Genomic DNA, 15,276 nt, shown 5'->3' with positions numbered 1-15,276 from the left:
CTGTATTTTTATTTTTGTTATTAATCAACCCGAACAGAAAGCAATATCGAACTTGATCGTAGAAACGTTCAATTTACAACAGTTCTATTTGTTAACAACAACTTTTCTTGTAACATCGATGTACTTATGATTCAGTCCTTCATGCCTCCAAAATCTACAACGGAACAACAATGTAAATCGATGTTTTTGATTTCAGAATGTATGGGAAGAGATCAATTTTTTTCATTGTTACATCCCTTAACGACCCCCCTTTTTCCATGTAAAAATCGGGTTTACAATGAAATTGGATGTAGAAACAACAAATGTTATTTTATTTCCATTGTAACTTTTCCAAAATAACATTGTTTTTCGTTGTAATATAATACAATAAAAATGCTGTAATACTGTTGTGAATTTCTATTGATTCAAGAGCCTAACGACCTGTTCAGGGTATCATTCAAACAATATGTGGAATCGTTGCACAATATGGGTTAAAGTTCGTGTATAATTTATTTTTATTACGGTCAGTATAAAGGTACGCAAAGAGTGTGCCAAAAAGTCTACCTTTCGAGCAAAATTAGAATCCAGCTTTGCTGCAGATGTATCAGAAATGGATTCCAATTTTGCTCGATAGGTAGACTTTTTTGACTTCACTCTTTGCGCAACTGTTATCTATAAACTGTGAGTCAAGTTAGTAGCCATAGTTAGTTAGTACTTGATTACGAATTGAAGTGGAAATAAGACTTATGTTCTTTTAAAATGCAAGAATGTTGAATATTATTTTTCACCATCTACTGGTATACTCAAACATAGAGGCTATCCCTAGTTTACACACTTAATTTTGTTCTACCGAATCCCAGCCACTTTGCTGAACTATCGGTTGAAAAATCTTACTGATTGTTCAGCTGTACGGAAATTACCGAACTGAATTGAGTGTGTAAGACAGCACTCGAAAGAGTCGATGTGGAGAGCGAGTAAGGGCGCTATAACGCTGGCTCATTAGCCAGGGCAGAGCTAAATACTTCTGTCCCATGCCAGGAACCTAGGACCAAAGGAGTGACATTAACCCTCTTAGCAAAGTCACTCCCAACGATTTATCAAACCCCCATCAAATTGAGATTATTCAATGTTCAAAATAATCTGTTGATCAAATTATTCATTGAATGAATAATTTGATTGCCGTATAATTTTGAATCATCTTTATTTTGTACGCTGCACAGTTGGCCTGGTCGCTTTAATGCTTGTCTCATATTCAATATGTGCCACAAACATTAATAATGACAAGAAAAATTGTGGACGAACGTCTGCAATTTTCCAGGATTCCTACATGTATTGGCTGTGTATGTGTAGACTAGACTAGGCTAGACCAACACTCGAAAGAGTCGATGTGGCGTAGCCACATTTGGCAGTGACAATATTTTATTTTTGATGATAAATACTACCCTATTGTTACTAAATAAAACATTGTTAATGCCTAATGTGGCTACGCCACATCGCTTTTATTGGTGCTGTCCGACTTCGCTGCCGCTCAGTCGGACTTAAACTAAAGGGGAGGCCCTACATTTGAGTATATCGGGCAAACCAGTAGATTACAGGTTTCTTTGCACCCTACGATAGCAAGCTCAAGACCACCTCGTCCGGCGGATTCTCAGCGGCTTTGCGCCGCTTCAAATCTTTATCACTGTATTTTAACTGTAAACTGATCTTTGTCCATTGCTTCTTGTAAAATAAGCCATTTAGAACCATTTCCACAAAAAATTGACTATTTTCGAGCCGCCATTCGGAACAATTACCCACAATAATTTTGACAGCTGAATTTAATTCTTTGGCTTTTTTTAGAAACGAGATACAGCGTGCTTAATTTTTTGCCATCCTCAAAACATAAATCGTTATAATCATAAAACCTGATTATAGCACCCAGAAAAAGTGCAAAAAATAACAGGTAAGTGTTTTGGAAAGCTTGAGGCTCCTATTTTTTGGAATAATTTTTGTTTGGGTGAAAACACATATTTGCAAAACGTTCACCACTTTTGTGCGAAATGAGCGCACAGAGCTATTCGGACCCCTACTCCATCAACCACCGTTCAGCGGCTTGCGACTACTCACACGATTGCACAAGCCACAGAAAGAAACTACATGATGCGCCAATTGACAGGTGTGACTAACCAGATTAGGTTTTTGCAACGCAATTTTTTTTTTGTTTCTTAAGGAGTTTCTCTAATAAATATTTCATAGGTTCCATTCCATTGCAAAAAAATAAATAAAATGATGGTCTGAATTGCCCCGTAGGGAGGTCCGAATTACCCGGAATTACCCCTACATCGTGAAGGGATGGAAAAACGTAGATTTTTGCAAATCGTCAACTAGCGCTGCCATGGAGTGGCGCAAGTGAACTTTTATGACACCAAAATGTAGCTGAAGCTTCAAACTAATAATTAGGACCTTTGACCGGTATTTTTTCACATCTATCCATCCAAAAGGGCGATTTTAGGTGCCCAGGGTTCCCCTACTAATATTGAACTTGAACCAAAATTAATTCATTATTTTTCTTCAATTATTAAAAAAAAAGTGACGCCTAATGTGGCTACGCCACATCGCTTCTAGTCGCGTGCTGTCCGACATCGATGTCGCACCGTCGGACTTAAACTAATTTATAGCGCCTACGTTTGAGTAATCCGGACAAACGAGTGGATCACAGGTTTACTTGCGAGGAGCCACCGCTTCCGACTGCGTGTCGGCGGCCACCTATTTCTGCAACATATGTGCATTAACTGTACATCTACCGTTTCACCGTTGCACTTGACAGTGTGCAGTGCTCTATGGTCACACCTATGACCGCGCACCCGGCTTCCTATGAGCATTTTGGCAGCTCAAAAGCTGTCCTTACATGTTGCTCATGGATACATTGCTCCTATACTGCCCATGATCGCATATCAGTCCCACAAAGATAGGAAATCCCATAGAAAACGGGACAACTATGCGATCATGGGTAGTATACACATCCATACATACGAACTTACATTCATACATTGTTCCAACTTGGGGAACGTTCCGGTTGGTAGAAAGCTCAATCGCTTGAAAATTGGATGGGTATCCAATTGTCCAGGGGATGCTTCGTCCTGGATGGTAATGAGCAATCGCCGTAGGAAAATATAATTTAATTCTTATGGTCCTGAAAAGGACCCTTTCGGCGATGCTCACACCTGGCTGGTTGGTGGTGTAATGAGGACTAGAACACTTATACTGCTAACTGTTTATTTTCTGAAGATGCTTACAGGTTAGAGGTGGAAATTAAACTGAACTTAAGCTTGCCAGGGGTTCTCCTTTTATAGAGTCCGTGGTGATAAGTGGTACCAGTTTTTGTTGGTGGGGTTACCTTTCGGTGATACCGAACATACGTACACACATACCTATTATTTGGCACAAGTTGAGAGCGTGTAACGTCGTGTCATCTAGCCTGTGTAATCCTATGGAAAATCATCCTAGCATCGCCTTGGGGTCTACGTCATATTGGCAAATTTCGCATTGAATCCGCTTCTGTCTCTTCCTAATCTCCTTTTTTGTCTCCTAGGTCCGAAGTGGATCAATCGACTCGCGAATACTTTTTCTTACAACTGTGCTCAACTGTTTCATCTCTATCTTATAATAGAATTTGATAATCCCTGTTCTAGTCAATATACGTATTCATTACATTATAGACCAGTCAAATGCTCAATTTTTTCTATTACCATTATGCTAGGTAGCTAGACAATGAAGGTGTTTTAGGGTTTCACAAAAAGAATCTCTGCTCATAAAGGACATAAGAAATACTTATCCACTATTTCCCATAAAGTTTGTTCGAACCGAATGTCCGCCTGGTTCGCCTCGAACAGACCACACCGACCCGAAACGGTTGCTTATCATTTCTGAGAGCCGGTGAGCTTGGTCGAGTTAAATAATCATAAGAACAAGTCCTGATAAATTGCATATCTCTTGGGTGCCAGTCCGGCACTCCTTTCCTGAACTAACCTTATACCCAAAGATAAAAAAGTCGACAATAAGCAGGATCGCCGTCCCCATATCTACCAACCAGCCAAGAAGACTTCCGAACCAATGAAAATGGACCTTGTCAGTCATGTCGTCCGGCACCGGTCCGTCGGAACTCGTACATGAGACGTTCAAGGAGTTCTACTGGCTCGAATATCGACTATCTGAAGCGAAAAAGACATTATTTATCGCATTCAACATTTTCCCTAATCCTATAATCAACTAAGGCTGTCTGCCGATTCTAATGATGTAACCATCAAAAATACGTCAGACAACTTTAATTGGCCCCTTCGACAACAGTTTGGCCATACAGTTTACACAGGTTTTTTTTTAAGAAATTTTGTTCAAGCCTTAGTGTCTGTTACATGTGGCCATACCAAGGCGTAACGCGGGTGGCGTCGTGAAAACTGCCGAATAGGGGTTGAGAACAGCTTGCAGCAACATCTGATGTTGCTCCACATGTGTGATATCCAAGACTGACTTGGGGATAGTTCCAACGAGCCTATTTTGCATACCTTACATAGACTCACTGTTCTCTATTCATCCACAATAATTACAAACTAATGGATAACTATATGTAATTTTTCGACACTAATTTGTCATTTCGGATAAAATAAATCGACTAATAAATGGTTCCACTTTTCGTTTATCTTGAAAACGGTATTACATTGTGGATTCAATCAAATTACGTTGCAAAGCGTTTTACACGGTACTGTTATTGTTAGGTTTATTTAAATTTAAAACAACGGTCGGTCCTTGTCAACTGTTCGGTTAATTTTAGTTCGAATTGTTTGGCATTCAATGCTTTTGACTTATTACTGCTTATTTTATGCCACTTTGAAGTGTTTTGTTTGGCTGATCGATTAAACAATAACATAGAAAAATGGTCTGTCAAGAAAAGGTTTTTGCAACTCGAAGAGAATACAAACTAATAAAATTTTACTCCTGCTAGGAGGTTTGTTCAGTGTAAATTTTTTGCCTGTTGGGTGGGGTCATTTAATGATATCTAGTATGTTTTCTATATAACCTTATTTTAAAATTCTTCCACCGTACGAACGACTGTGTCTTCTAACGCATCCGATAGTGATTCTTTTCATTCACCTGTGACAGTTCTCCCTTGAAATGCAAGTCTATCATGAAATCCAGATCCCGATTATTTCTTGCATTCGGTTTCATTGTGAACATTCCGTATATCTCTTCACCCTTCTTCACCGTTAGATATTCATCAAAATAAAATACTGTCTGCTTCCAGTGTGTATATGGCGACTCGGGCGAAGTGCTAAAACCCAGTCTCTGGTGACACTTGGTGAACTCAACATTAAAATACGTAATCAGAGCTTGAATAAAATCGTTTCGTTTTACGATCAGATGGAACGGTGACTCAAAGTCGAGATCTTGCTTGCGGACGGTGTACAAATCAATTTCCTTAACGAGATACGAACTGGTAACAATCTGCTTTGGATCGACCACATCCACCAGCGGTTCACTGATGGCCACTTTCCGAATCGAGCTCATGTTGAAACCGTACACATTGTCCCACCAGTTAATTTTCTCATCCTTATACTGCCGGTCTTCGATGGCGGACACAAACAGAGTGCACCGATCTGGGAACATCATACCGACATTTGGCTTGAGCCACTTGTCACGTGCGTAGATTACCGTGTCTAGCATTGACTCATAGAATAGGCAGTAGCTATAAGATACGGGTGATGAAAATAATTACAATACTCAAGTTTGGCATGATCAACTAACCCCATCCATTCCGAGATAATGATATCGACTTGCTGGATTCCGTCAGGTAACTCAATTTCCTCCACCTTTCCTTTGACCAACGTTATTATCGCGTCCAAATGGTTCGCCTCTACAATCTTCTGTGCATAATCGATAATGTTCGAGCACTCCACAGCAATCACCTTAGCGGCACCCGCCTTAGCAGCAAACATGGACAAAATACCTGTACCACAACCGATGTCCAGTACGGTTTTACCCTTGAACAGATGCTTGTTGTGGTACATGGCGTTACGATAGGTTAGTGTTCGGACTTCATCCTTCAGCATCTCTTCGTGGATGCCAAAATGTGCGTACGAGTCAAAATAATAATCTCGCGATGTCATGTCCTCTGCGTTTGTCGCAAGATCGCCCCCATTGTCAACACCACCATCGGTGTTCCCGTTGGGACTGGACGCCGTTGTGGAAGATGATGTTGGTGAGGATGAAGTGGGTTTGCTGTTTTCCACCGGTTCCATATTTACGTCAGCCTGAAAAGGTAGTTGCAATAGAATCATAAGAATCCGTCTAAATATTTGATCGAGTGAGAGAACCTATCAATTATGTCACGGTCTTATGTCTATTTTATCAGAATCGAACGTTATTAACAACCCACCGCGCGAATTGTTTGTTGCAGAGAATTTGCATTTTTTTCTAATTTGTTTTGTCTTCATCTACCCATAACTAAAACCTTAATTTAAAAAAAACAATGTGTGAATACTTGAGGTGTAGATCGTGTAGGATCAAACGAACCAAAAAAATTGAAACGATCTTTGCGAGTGATAAAGTTAGGTTGGAACCTGAAAATAGACGCCATTTTTTACACGCATCGTACAAAAATCGTGCAACTTTTTCCCCAAACGGGTTTACTCATAGCTGATTTAAAAAATTTGTAATTTTTGGTGAACATTTGGAATGGGAAGTTATTAGGATTTGACACTACTCCAGAATGCTATCTTCGGCTCTCTAACTTGCTTTAGCAACACTTTCTTTCTCTTTTCTACCCATATGGGAAAGGTTTTTGGCATCACACCGAAGCCGCAAAATCAATAGAAATTAAAGTACACCGAATGGATATACTTACCATATCCACAATATTTCTAATCCCGTATTTTCGTAGAAAACGCGAAAGCTGTCGATGTGTTGATAAATTGTGATGCAAAAAAACTGAATCGTATTTTCACCGTCGGAACAAGCACCGCTAGCAGACGCAAAAGTGAATTCCTATTTTTCAAAAAACAAACGCAGATCTCACTGTATACAATCTTTATTTGTGGAAACTACGATTTACTTGCAAATGCAAGATACTTTTCTAGATTAACTGGTCAAAATAGTGCGTTTTTTTAATCTGAATTCCTGACTCTGATGGCCGCAAACCACACTTTTGTCTTTTCGTTGCACAAAAACGCTGTTCGTCGAGCGGTGAGAAGAGCCGCGAGCCTTCTGGTGAGAACCCGACAACTTGACAGTTGAGTTTGAGAACTCATGAGTAGCTGTCGGCGTCTCGCCGCATGCATGGAATAAATAAATCCAGTAACAATTCTCACTATGACGTAATTACAATAAAGCGCCCTATTGATAAGATTATTAAAGTACCAAAAAGTTTTCTTTTATCTTGCTAAACAGATCGCAAGGCGATGGTTTTAACAAGAATATTATGCAAAGATTTAGGAGCAAGGGTAAAAACAACCAAGCCTATAATGGACGAGAAAGTAAACAAGGAAAATCTCCCTTTTTACTTACGCACTTTTCAAAATTTTCTCCAAAGATGTTTACTTTGTGGTATCACTTCCCGGAGAAAAATTAGGTTTGTTCCAGTACCAGGAGAAACTGGAAGCACTCCGGAGCAAACAGGGAGAAAATCGTTCCTGTATTATCATCTTTTCTTTTTCATCTTCTGGTATACTGGTGCTATAGCAAATCGGAGTGAAAAGGAGCAAGAATTTTTTGCTCCGGAGCAACAGAGAGTGACTTCCGTGTACTGGAACAAACCTATTGCTGCGCGCTGACGAAATGGACAAAATCGACAATCAGAAATAATTAACCCATGCAGCAAACGAAAACCCGTCCCAGTGAGCAAATTTTCTGGCAGAGACCGCTCTGCTAGATTTCTGTAAGATTGGTTTGGCAGCCCTGTCAGATTTCTGCGCGTATCCTGTCGGGTTAGTTGAGCTAGGGCGAACTCGGTTTCGCTCGCGTTTTCTGCCAAATTTTGACAGGAACCGAGTTAAACCCTGGCATAACTCGGACATAAACTGTGCAAAGATCCTGGCAAACCTGGTGGAATTTAGCACGAATCGAGTAAAACATTTGACAAAAATGTGGCAGGAAGCGTGCAGAGATCTTGGCCGTACATTTCTGGCTCGATTCTGGATAAAAGTGAGCAGCATCGGTTGGTTTAACCGCTTCTGTCAGAAACGGTTGTTGCATTTGAGCGAATTCGTTGCCAGAATTCTCGCACAAATCGCGCAAAATGCTCGCAGAAACTCTGCCAGCATCAATTTCACTTTGCTCAACGTTTGCTAACTTTCTGCTTGCCACGCTGACCGGGGTTCAATGGTCCAACTAAAAAGCGGTCCAGTTAAAAAATGTCCAACCAGCGAATCACGACTGTATTTCTATTTTATCTTAATAATGCATAATAGTTATTTTATAGAATTTTACATGATTTTCTTGTGGGAAAATGAAACCAAATGTACATGAGCCGTACACTCAGGCAAAAATGCTAGCGATATTCATTGTTTTGCCTTATGTTTTTTTTTTGACACGAGGAATCGGGAAGCATTTCGTTAGATTGCCTTATGAATTTTGAATTGAACCAACCTCATATATTTTTCATAAAGTTGCCTTGTGCAAATTTACAATGATCTTTATGAATTTCTTGTCAGCTATATGAAATTCCTTACTAATTACCATGAAACACTTCATGCTTCTTTAAGCTTTTTATTGTATTTTCAGTATGCTGCATATAAGCGAACAATAAAGCGATTTCAAACTGTAAATGTTCTGGAACAACTCCGTGTTTCGCCGTAAAAATCCTAACATGTAGAAAGCTTTGGCGGTAGTAGATGCTACATGCTCGAAAAAAGTTAACTTGCTGTCCAAATAAGCTCCCAAACCTTTGACGACGAAGTTGCGGTGTACGTTGGCTGACGACATTTTATAGTTGAACATGTTCGGCGATAGGATCCGAGTGAATGTTACCACGCTGCTTTTTTCTATATTAACCTCCATTCCGTTGATGGTGCACCAATTTAACAAAGCGTCAATGTCTAGCTGAAGCAATTTACAATCCTCCAGAGATTTTATCAGTCGGTAGAATTTCAAGTCATCAGCAAACATAGATTTCGGAGATTTCAAAACCGTGCCAAGATCATTTATAAACAAAATGAAGAGCAATGGTCCAAGATGACTGCCTTATGGCACACCAGAACAGATATCAAAAGGAGTAGAAAGTGTATCGCCGAATCGAACAAAAGCACTTCGTCCTTTGAGAAAAGAAGCAATCCAATCTGTTACCCAGTCCGGAAATCCCATGCGTTTAAACTTCTCGACAGCCAGGCGGTGCGGAACACGGTCGAAGGCCTTTGACAAGTCAACATAAATGGAATCAACTTGTTATCGCTTGTCTAGTTTGTCGATGATAGTAAATACATACGCCATAAGGTTTGTGGTTGTAGATCGTTTACTGATGAAGCCATATTGTTTCTCAACGATGATATGATGCACGGACTGATAAACAATGTCATATATCAATCGTTCAAATACCTTCGGGAGGCAGCTAAGAATCGATATCGCCCGGTGGTTCTCCACATCATGAACGCTACCATTCTTGTGCACAGGTGTGATAGCAGCAGATTCCCAGTAACTAGAAAAAACAGCGTCAGTCAACGATCGATTGAAAATAACGGACACTGGCAATGCGAGAGAGTCCGCACAGTTTTGGATGAGCGGTGGTGGCAAATGATCGGGCCGCGCTCCCTTGGACGCATCTAAAGACTGCAACTTGACGAGAACATCCTCACGAGAGAAAATAATACGAGATAAATTCAGGTTGTGCAGCGGCAAAGTGCTCAGGTACGATTCCAACAAAGGTGGTGAGTTATTACTTAACACGCTTTGGAACAACGTCGAGAACATCACAGTCTCTACGCATCGCTCGATCGAGATAGAAGTGTTTTGTTTTCGGTCTGTTGGAAAAAGAACAGTACAGTGCAGTAATCCGCGTTCAAGGTTATTTTGCCATTCTCTGCCTCTTCGAGGTTTGGACTTTTATTTTCTTTTGTGCGTGTGTTAACCGTTAGGCCACATTCCTCAACCTTTTGCTCGTAAAGCGAGGATTGAACAATAACCAGCTATTTAAGCTGGACTGGTGCGTCGTGGGAAACGAGTATACAGATAAGTGAAATCTACCTTTTTGATACATTTACGGCTTTTTCCCGTCTGCGCGGGTGCTGACCCCGTGCATTGACGGTGTCGATGGCTTCCTCCCCGGATGGCCGAATGGAGATCGAGTCGACTCCTAAGGCTCTCCCCCGACCCAAACAATATCCAGAGCTCTCGACCGGTCCCTTTGTGGTCTTCTTTCGGCCCAAAACAAAATCGCTGAATCTATTACAGATTTCAAAAGACCTGACGGAACGGTTCTCGGCTGTGATCGAAATAAAAAAGGTCCGCTCAGACAGGCTGAGGGTCGTGCTGACTAACTCAAAGCAGGCAAACGATATTGCTTGCTGCGAGCACTTTACGAAGGACTATCACGTGTATATTCCAGCTGTGAAAGTACAGTCTGAAGGCGTTGTCACCGATGACAGTTTGACATGCGAGGATCTGCTGCAGTACGGGGTTGGCCGTTTCAGAGACCGCTTACTTCAGCCAGTGAAAATACTCGAGTGCAAGCGTTTGCACTCAGTAGTAGTTGCGGGGGATGGTTCAAAAACGTACCCCCAATCAAACTCTTATCGGTTGACCTTCGCTGGTACCGCTTTGCCAAATTACGTCCTCTTGCACAAGGTTCGTCTGCCTGTGCGTCTGTTTGTGCCGCGGGTCATGAATTGCACAAAGTGTAAACAATTGGGTCACACAGCCACCCATTGTAGCAATAAGGCCCGCTGTGGAAAATGCGGGGAGAATCATCTAGATGATTCGTGCAGTAAGAATGCTGAGAAGTGTCCTTACTGTGCAGAAAATCTGCATGATATCTCGGCATGTCCCGCGTACAAACTACGCGGGGATAAACTAAAACGTTCCCTTGCTGGACGATCCGAACGTTCTTTTGCAGAAATGCTAAAGAAAGCTACACCACCAACCTCAACAAACATCTATGCTCACTTGCCTCCTAACGAGGGCGAGGCTGATGACCCACAAGAGGGAACATCTACTAGGGCGCCTAGAAGTTATAGGAAGAGGAGGAACATTTCCTCTCCTAAAGTTCGTTGTAAAGGCCAGAAGGTATCCCTTGACGGGACTCAGAAAGTCACATCTATTGGAAGTGTTGCAACCACACCGAAGCAATTAGCTCCTGGTCTCGGAGGATTAAACTCAGAGAAGGAGTTCCCAGCACTTCCCGGAACATCAAAAATCCCAAGTGTTCCTCTGTTTCAGTTCGAGAATAATCGCGGCACTGGAATTATCAAACTCTCGGACATTGTGGACTGGATAATAAAAACTTTCAATATAACTGATCCTATTAAAAGTCTTATGTTAGCTTTTCTCCCTACAGTAAGAACATTTTTGAAGCAGTTGACTGCTAAATGGCCCCTCCTTTCAGCGATTGTATCCTTCGATGGCTAACTCATCGAACGAGGTCACGGATTTGATCACTGTTCTACAGTGGAATTGCAGAAGTATCATCCCGAAAATCGATTCCTTCAAAATTTTAATAAATAATTTGAGTTGCGATGCATTTGCATTATGTGAAACTTGGTTAACTTCCGACATAGATCTCAACTTCCACGACTTTAATATTATTCGCCTGGATCGAGACACCCCCTATGGAGGAGTGCTTTTGGGGATCAAAAAGCGCTATTCCTTCTACAGAATTAACCTTCCCTCGATAACAGGTATTGAAGTTGTCGCTTGTCAAGTAACAACCAAAGGCAAAGATCTTTGCATAGCTTCCATATATATTCCCCCCAACACCGCGATTGGGCATCGCCGGCTACATGACATCATAGAATCCCTGCCTGCACCGCGACTAGTTTTAGGCGACTTTAACTCTCACGGTACGGAATGGGGTTGCCTTTATGATGATAACCGTTCCTCTTTAATTCACAATATTTGCGACAACTTCAACATGACAATTCTAAACACGGGTGAAATGACACGGATTCCTCCCCCACCAGCGCGCCCAAGCGCATTAGATTTATCCCTTTGCTCGACCTCGCTAAAGTTAGAATGCGCGTGGAAGGTAATCCCTGATCCCCACGGTAGCGACCATCTGCCGATCGTAGTCTCAATCAATAACGGCTCAAGGCCATTGGAAACAATCAATATTTCGTATGACCTCACACGAAATATCGATTGGAAGAGCTATGCTGCCGCGATATCCGACAACATCGAATCTACTCAAGAACTTCCTCCGGAGGAAGAGTACAGCTTTTTGGCTGGCTTGATTCTCGACAGCGCGAATCAAGCTCAGACTAAGCCAGTACCCGGCGTGAACATACAAAAACGTTCTCCCAATCCCTGGTGGGATAAAGAGTGCTCAGACGTGTACGCAGAGAAGGCCGCCGCGTTTAAGACCTTCCGGAACGACGGGTTACCCGCTAGTTTTCGACAGTACGCGACGTTAGACAAGCGAATGAAGAGTTTGATGAAAGCCAAAAAACGCGGTTATTGGCGCCGGTTCGTCGACGGATTAACGAGAGAAACATCGATGAGCACTCTTTGGGGAACAGCCCGACGTATGCGAAATCGAAACAGTACTAATGAGAGCGTGGAATATTCAAACCGTTGGATATTCGATTTCGCCAAGAAAGTTTGTCCGGATTCCGCCCCGGCACAGAAGATCTACCGCGCCGCGTCCCGTCACGATAACGCGAACGAAACACCTTTTTCGATGGTGGAGTTCTCACTTGCTCTCTTGTCGTGTAACAATAAAGCTCCAGGGCCAGACAGAATCAAATTCAACTTGTTGAAGAATCTGCCAGACTCTGCCAAGAGACGCTTGTTGAACTTATTCAATAAGTTTCTTGAGGCTAACATTGTCCCACACGATTGGAGGCAAGTGAAGGTCATCGCCATCCAAAAACCAGGAAAACCAGCCTCCGACCACAATTCGTATCGTCCGATCGCAATGCTGTCCTGTATCCGGAAGTTATTCGAGAAAATGATCCTATCCCGCCTCGACAATTGGGTCGAAGCAAATGGCTTACTGTCAGATACACAATTTGGCTTTCGCAAAGGCAAAGGGACGAATGATTGTCTTGCGTTGCTCTCAACCGAAATTCAAATGGCCTATGCTAGTAAAGAGCAGATGGCATCAGTGTTCCTAGATATAAAGGGGGCTTTTGATTCAGTTTCTATCAACATTCTTTCAGAGAAGCTGCACCAGCATGGTCTTTCAGCGACTTTAAACAACTTTTTACTAAACTTGTTGTCGGAAAAGCACATGCATTTTTCGCATGGTGACTTATCGACATCACGATTTAGCTACATGGGCCTTCCCCAGGGCTCATGTCTAAGCCCCCTGTTATACAATTTCTACGTCAACGACATTGATGAATGTCTTGACAATTCCTGCACGTTAAGACAACTTGCAGACGATGGCGTGGTGTCTGTTACGGGACCCAAAGCTGTCGATCTACAAGGACCATTACAGAATACCTTGGACAATTTGTCTGCATGGGCTATTAAGCTGGGTATCGAATTCTCCACGGAGAAAACTGAGCTAGTTGTATTTTCTAGGAAGCGTGAACCAGCACAACTACAGCTTCTATTAATGGGTCAAACTATAGCTCAGGTCTTCACAGTAAAATATCTAGGGGTCTGGTTCGACTCGAAAGGTACTTGGGGATGCCATATTCGGTATCTGAAACAGAAATGCCAGCAAAGGATCAACTTTCTTCGTACAATAACCGGAACGTGGTGGGGTGCCCACCCAGGAGACCTAATTAGGTTGTATCAAACAACGATACTGTCGGTACTGGAATACGGATGCTTCTGCTTTCGATCCGCCGCGAACATACATTTCATCAAACTCGAAAGAATTCAGTATCGTTGTTTGCGTATCGCCTTAGGGTGCATGCAGTCGACCCATACGATGAGTCTCGAAGTCCTGTCGGGCGTTCTCCCGCTGAAAAATCGATTTTGGGAACTCTCATATCGATTGCTCATTCGATGCGATATCTTGAACCCGTTGGTGATTGAAAATTTCGAAAGGCTTGTTGAGCTCAATTCTCAGACCCGTTTTATGTCCCTGTACTTTGACTACATGGCGCAAAATATTAACCCTTCTTCTTACAATCCCAACCGTGTGCATTTCATAAATACTTCTGAATCTACTGTTTTCTTCGACACATCCATGAAAGATGAGATTATTGGAATTCCGGACCATATTCGCCCACAAGTGGTTCCAAATATTTTTTATAATAAATTCCGAGAAGTCGACTGTTCTAAGATGTTTTATACTGACGGATCAAACCTCGAAGGGTCCACTGGCTTCGGTATTTTCAATCAAAAGTTCACCGCCTCCTACAAACTCAGTGACCCTGCTTCAGTTTACGCCGCAGAACTAGCTGCTATTCAGTATACCCTTGGAGTCATTGACACATTACCCGCAGACCATTACTTCATCGTCTCGGATAGTCTGAGTTCTATTGACGCTATTCGCTCGATGAAACATGGAAAGCATTCCTCGTATTTTTTGGGGAAAATACGGGAGCTACTGAGTGCTTTATCTGACAAATCTTTCCAGATTACCTTGGTGTGGGTCCCTTCTCATTGCTCCATTCCGGGCAATGAGAAGGCGGACTCCTTAGCTAAGGTGGGTGCCATTGAAGGTGACGTTTTTGAAAGACCAATTTGCTTCCACGAATTTTTCAGTATTACTCATCAGAGAACCCTCGAAAGTTGGCAAACCTCGTGGAGCAATGGGGAGCTAGGAAGGTGGCTACAGTCGATAGTCCCTAAGGTATCGACGAAACCTTGGTTCAAGGGGATGGATGTGGGTCGTGACTTCATTCGTGTGATGTCCCGACTCATGGCGAACGCTGGATGCACATCTCCGACGTATTGGGCTCGTGGAGAGTGGTATCTGCGCTTGTGGCGACGGTTATCACGATATAGAGCACATAGTCTGGGCGTGCACCGAGTACAGTTCCGCCAGGTCTCGGCTTATGGACACCCTCCGGGCCCGAGGAAGACCACCCAACGTCCCGGTTCGAGATGTGTTGGCAAGCCGCGATGTCCTCTATATGTCCCTTATATACACCTTCATAAAAACCATCAATATCCAACTTTAACTGCCCCTTTTTCCTTATCATTCTCAGAAGCGCTCTCTTC

General features: G+C 42.4%; 1 protein-coding gene across 1 annotated transcript; it reads right to left on the bottom strand.

The window, feature by feature from the left end:
* Positions 1-4,633: 4,633 nt before the first annotated feature.
* LOC131677742 (protein arginine N-methyltransferase 1) lies at positions 4,634-7,228 on the bottom strand. Its single transcript, XM_058957762.1, has 3 exons — positions 6,857-7,228; positions 5,758-6,263; positions 4,634-5,698 (listed from the first exon to the last, which is right to left on the bottom strand). Exons 1-3 carry the CDS (start codon positions 6,857-6,859, stop codon positions 5,074-5,076), a joined length of 1,134 nt encoding a protein of 377 aa, XP_058813745.1. The 5' UTR covers positions 6,860-7,228; the 3' UTR covers positions 4,634-5,073.
* Positions 7,229-15,276: the final 8,048 nt, after the last annotated feature.

This window comes from Topomyia yanbarensis, chromosome 1 (genome assembly GCF_030247195.1).
Source record: "Topomyia yanbarensis strain Yona2022 chromosome 1, ASM3024719v1, whole genome shotgun sequence".
In the NCBI taxonomy this organism is placed as follows: Eukaryota; Metazoa; Arthropoda; class Insecta; order Diptera; family Culicidae; genus Topomyia; species Topomyia yanbarensis.
Note: the sequence above shows the minus strand (reverse complement) of the source record. Positions and strands in the feature narration are given on the sequence as shown.

Excerpts from the sequence above, each read along its gene's own strand:
- LOC131677742 (XM_058957762.1), bottom strand. Across the intron at positions 5,699-5,757 it reads ATTATCTCGGAATGGATGGG|CTACTGCCTATTCTATGAGT; the intron begins GTTAGTTGATCA and ends CGTATCTTATAG.